We start from the raw sequence: 5637 nt of genomic DNA, 5'->3' as shown, positions 1-5637 counted from the left end.
AAATGCATTTGGATTCGGAACATGAAACTTGAGTCATGCATATTAGAGTTTGAGGTAGCCTATGATTACATAATACACTTATATAAATAAATATAAATTACCATTTGTTTGTGTGCATATGTACATGTGTATTTTTATAAATAAATGTAATTAATTTAAATTGTCATATTTGAAAGTGCTAAAATAATTGATAAAAGTTTGTTGCAATATGATCTGTTGCCTCACACAACTTTTCCTGCATCCTTGAGAGCTTAATTTAGGATAAATTTGCAACCCTGTTAATTTATGGTTTTCCTTAGCCTATTTTTAAAACCCTGTAAGTACAGTATTCATCAAACAGACTCCAATCATCTGTGCATATCTTCTGTTAAAACTGGAAGCGGGTATGTGTTTCTATACCTCCTCCTCACTGTAAACATCCAAATTATTTTTTGATTCAGAAACATGCAATACAACATGCAATGCTGTAGTAATTTATTAATGTAGAAAGCAAAGATAAAGAATAATAGGAGTGTTTAAGGTGTAAATACAAATCCCCTGGAGGAAGGATCAAGGTGCATAAGTAAAATGAAAACAATGAAAAAGAGGTGCAATATTAGTATTGCTCAGAAAACAGTAGTTTCAGAAGATCAGTGGACTGTGGTGTAACATCATCTTGTTCCACTTAATCTAGCAATGAAATCAGAAAAAATACAAAATAATCATTAAGGCTGCATACACATATTACATATATACACATTCAAATTTCTAGACACCATGTCTCTCTCCGTTTATCTCTCACCTGAATATACCTCAACTTCACACAGTGTGAGGTATTCATTGCGTCCAGGCACAATAAGGTTGACATATCGCCCCATAACATGCTTAAACTCAAATGTTTTGGTGTTTCCAAGTGGGATGGGCCCAACAATTGCAGCCCTGTGAAGACACACAGAAACAGAGAAAAAGAGAGGGGCATATCAGATATACTTCTGTCAAAGGCAAGTTTGTATTAAAATGATTAATTCAAAGTAATTTCATCTTATTTACTCATTTTCTAACAATTTGTGTAAGTATTAAGAGAGAGACAGCACTTACAGCTCATTATTGTTGCCGTTATTCTCCAGGCTGTTGCCGATACGGATCTGAATACCCTCGACAGTTTTTTCACAACAGTCTCCACGATTAGTGATGCTAACCCTGGTTACCCTGTAGACGTCCAACAAGTCAACTCTCCACCAGGAGTTCATGTCCCCGTTAGTCACGCTGCATGAGCCGAGTGCGTAACTTGACTGCCTGTTGCCATCGACAGCATTTTGAGCAGCTCCTAAATCACTGTATGTGGAAGACTGAACAGCTTTGCCTCCAAGAGCAAGATTCCCTGTTTAACATAAAATGACAGACAATAACTTAACTTTAATTTAAAACAGTTTCATCTCAAATCAATATGCCCATGTAATTATGTGTTTGGTGAAAAGCCATGTAATAAGTGGTATTCGTATAAATAGAAGTGGTCACTCGTCTTGCTAGGAGCTATTGTTCTTCACACAAGCTTTGCGTTTATTACAAGTGAGCTAATCAAATATTTTAACTCAAATCAATATTTCGTGTCCAAAATTATTTATTTAATTAGCCGGGGATATTTTGTGATAGCTACTGTCTGGATGTACATTATCACTTATTGGTTAGCAAATGCTCAATAAGAATATTATATGTGACCCATGCTGGCAAAATGAGTGTGAATGCGTACGGTCTAATATTGAGCTACAGGCAAAAGTAGTGAAAAAATGTCAATTTGAGGTTTTCACAAAAATGAGTTCATTAAGCCCTCTTCTAGTGATCCCAATGCTTCAGATAGTAATTAGACATCTAAAATGATCTTTATTTGTATGTTTTCTGAGGGAAGTACCTTTTTCTCTGCTCACTTCTGGACGACTGCTGCTGCTTCTCACCACAAGTTGTAGGATATATCGCTGCAAAGCGCAGCATTAATTATTATTAAGAAAAGAATTGGAGGAAAATAAGCAATGTTGCTCTCTGATTTTGCTTTGGAACCTTTAGAAAACTTTAACTTGATTTATCTCAAAACTGACTTTGCTGACTCTATCGCATTTAAACGGCTGTAGCCCAGTCATTATTTTTTTTTTTTTGTCAGATTCCAAAAGGTTATATATCATTTTGAAGGTATTTTAATGTAGAATGTGAAAATGAAGAGAACTCATTTTTGAAAATTTGCTCATTCCGACTAATTTGGCCAGCACGGGTCGCATATATGTGTTACTGACAACATTCACAATAATGAAGAGCACTCACTTGGAACACAAGTGTACAATGGTTTGTCCTTTTCTGTTAATAAAATACACACATTAGTAAGTACATAAACAAATTATATCACAGAGTTGTCTTTCTCTCTCTGTCCCTCACCTGCAAACACCTCGACTTCACACAGAGTAAGGTATTCATCGTTCCCAGGTAAAAAAATGTTGACATATTGGCCGTTAACAGGCTCAAACTCAAACGCTACTGTGCCATTAGGAACAGTGAGAACAGTTGCAGCCCTGCAAATACATAAAGAACAGTGTTAAAATGGAAACCAGAGGCCTCTGAACACAATGTACATGTCTAAAAAAATCAATTAAACTGTACTTAAATTTTGCCTCCCGTTTTGTTAAACTAGATCAAACATCACACACATCGGAAGATGATAAAACATTTGAAACATTTCTTACAGCTCATTGTTGTTTCCGTTGTTCTCCAGCTCGTTACCAATACGAATCTGAGCTCCTCTGAGTCGCTCTTTGCAACAGTCTCCACGATTAGTGATGGCAACCTTGCTTATACTGTAGATGTTTCCAAGGTCAGCTCTCCACCATGGGTTAAACTCAGCTTTAGTGTAGGAACATGAGCCCTTCGCGTAATTTGCGTCTCTGTTTCCATCTACTGCATGTTCAGCATCTCCCTGTGAGTGGCCTAAGGAGGACTGCACCACCCTGGCATTAAGAGCAATATTGCCTGTACAGTCAATTAAAAAAAAAAAAATTATAAGACAGCTTCAAAGCAATACAATCAAATCAATCAATCACAAGATTTCAATTACCATATAATTTTAATAATTTAATCTGATTGATATGTAATATGAAGACACAACGATTACAGATTTTTAAATCCAGGCATTTTTACTATTATTATTCTAAACGTACCTTTCAAATTAGCAACACACAGCCCAGTAAAAAGTGTTAGTAACAAAATCACACGTATGGCCATCCTGATTAAAACATAAAAACATAATCTCAGCATATGAAGGAATACTTTTCAATTTTTCGTCCTCATTTACACAAAGAAACGGCATATAGTCCATTTGATAGATTGATCAATTGCCACCTAATTAAATTGTCAAGTTTTTAATGCAGTTAATAAAAACTTTTCAATTGCATGTTTTCATTTATGTATATTAAACATAAATCAATCAATCAATCAATATTGATAATATAATTTAAGCTAGCAGCACTTAATTATCAACAAACTCACTTGGTTTATTATGTTGTGTTTTAGTGTAGAACATGACATTTACACTGATATTGTGATTTTGTGATAGGAAACATCCAACAATAATTAAAGAACAGTAGCACAGCTACTTTAAGTCTTTTTCAACAAAGAGCTTTGTTACAAGTGTGATCGGTTTAAAGTTTTGTGCAGAGAGTTTAGCAAATTTATAGTGAAATTGTTTAAATACTGTACTTTTTTTTCCCATTCCAATCATAATTTCACCTGCTGTAGAGAGTGCATAAACATTCAACTCACCTGGAATCCATCAATGCATCAATCTCACAGAAGACCTTCACAATTCAGAAGTTATCTGCTTTTAAACAAAATAATATGTTTTATATAATAAATAAATAGTATTATAAATATTAGTTGCTAAACAATTGCTAGATTTATAATTTATCCAATATATTATTCACATGAGGAATATTATGCCCTGACAAAACATTACAAACAAAAAATGTGCTAATCTAGATATGAAAATTAATACACACCAGCAGTCTATGAAGAGTATCTAGCTGACTAAGATTGTGCTCAGAAATTATGCTCTATTTATTCTGAATAAGTCCCTCCCAACCAAATGAGGTATCTGATACCTAGATAATCAACAATAAATTGACCTATTACAAAAAAGTCCCCATTTTCTGTAAGCCTTTATTCCAATAAGAGACAATTACATACATAATTTGTAACATTCCCCTATAAATTTAATCATTATGTTACAAGTCAGGATGTTATTAGCGCTACTTTTGACACTATCAACCACAACATTCTTTTGAATAACCTCAAAAATTATGTTGGCATTAGTGGAATTGCATTGGCATGGTTGAAATCATACTTATCTGACCATCATTAGTGTGTATTGCCATTGTTTGACCCTGCCTGTTATGACCACGTCTCTGTCTTCTGTTCAGAATAAAGCTTGCACATGGATCCACACGTCTCACGTCTCTGTCGCCCCGTTACAGTAGCGGTAAATGAAAGAGGCATCATATCAATCACAAATACAGTATGGCGTTCCACAAAGCTCAGTACTAAGACCGTTGCACCATGTACATGCTATCGTTGGGAGATATCATCAGGAAACATGGTGTTAGTTTTCACTGTTGATGATACTCAGCTTTATATTTCTTCACAGCCTGATGAAACACACCAATTCACAAAACTAACAGAATGCATAGTTGAAGAAAAAAAAATTGGATTACTAGTAATTTTCTATTTCTAAATTCTGAAAAAAAAGTTGAGTTGTTAATTACTGACCAAAAACCTCTGCATGTAATAAACTAGAATACTGTCTAACACTTGATGGCTGCTCTGTTAATTCTTTGTCATCAGTTAGGAACCTAGGTGTGCTATTTGATAGCAATCTTTTCTTTGAAAACCATGTTTCTAACATTTGTAATACTGCATTTTTCCATCTAAAAAAATCTCTAACGTGCTCTAAATGTCAAATGCAGAAGCATTAATTCATGCGTTCATGACCTCAAGATTAGATTATTGTAATGCTTTATTGGGTGGTTGCTCTGTGCGCTTAATAAACTAGCTGCTGCATTTTGGACCAGCTGGAGTTTGAGTTCTTACCAGAACCAAGAAGTACGACCATATTAGCCCGGTTCTGTCAACTCTTCACTGGCTCCCTATTGAACAACGAATACATTTTAAAATCTTGCTAATTACTTATAAAGCCGTGAATGGTTTAGCTCCTCAGTACTTTAGCAAGCTCTTATCGCATTAGAGTCCTCCATGTCTGCTGCGATCTCAAAACTCTGGCCATTTGATAATACCTAGAACTGGCATGGGCAATGGCAGCCCGCAGTGTCTTTTAGTACGGCCCACTGGATCATATTTGACTCAGATGATCAATTTTAAAACATTTGAAAAGCAAGTCAAGTAAAGATTGCTTTCAGTTTATGATGTTAATACTATCTCCAACCAGGAGAGGTCGCTAGTTTCCAGCCGCTCCCCGTATTAATTCCAGCGTAGTAGGACGAGCACTCTAATGTAAACAATCGGTGCGTCCCAAATCGTGTACTTATGCACTATTCTATGACGTTTAGTAGTATAAATAGTGCGAGTAGTGCGTTCACACTGAAAATTCCAAAAAGAAAAAGTGCA

At 35.2% G+C, this 5637-nt stretch overlaps 1 protein-coding gene across 1 annotated transcript; it reads right to left on the bottom strand.

Annotated features, from left to right (window-relative positions):
* Positions 1-475: 475 nt before the first annotated feature.
* LOC107707290 (fucolectin-7-like) lies at positions 476-3838 on the bottom strand. Its single transcript, XM_016511277.1, has 8 exons — positions 3781-3838; positions 3180-3244; positions 2709-2991; positions 2404-2537; positions 2293-2325; positions 1078-1360; positions 782-918; positions 476-669 (listed from the first exon to the last, which is right to left on the bottom strand). The coding sequence occupies exons 1-8, from the start codon at positions 3789-3791 to the stop codon at positions 665-667; spliced, it is 951 nt and encodes a 316-aa protein (XP_016366763.1). The 5' UTR covers positions 3792-3838; the 3' UTR covers positions 476-664.
* Positions 3839-5637: the final 1799 nt, after the last annotated feature.

This window comes from Sinocyclocheilus rhinocerous, unplaced genomic scaffold, assembly GCF_001515625.1.
Source record: "Sinocyclocheilus rhinocerous isolate Xijiao unplaced genomic scaffold, SAMN03320098_v1.1 scaffold114, whole genome shotgun sequence".
In the NCBI taxonomy this organism is placed as follows: domain Eukaryota; kingdom Metazoa; phylum Chordata; class Actinopteri; order Cypriniformes; family Cyprinidae; genus Sinocyclocheilus; species Sinocyclocheilus rhinocerous.
This window is presented reverse-complemented; position numbering and strand designations above follow the sequence as displayed.

Bases quoted from the DNA above. Each gene is read 5' to 3' on its own strand.
- LOC107707290 (XM_016511277.1), bottom strand. The intron at 1,361-2,292 runs GTGAGTGCTCTT...TATGTTAAACAG, and splicing joins ATTGTACACTTGTGTTCCAA to GGAATCTTGCTCTTGGAGGC. The intron at 919-1,077 runs GTAAGTGCTGTC...GTGTCTTCACAG, and splicing joins AACGGCAACAATAATGAGCT to GGCTGCAATTGTTGGGCCCA.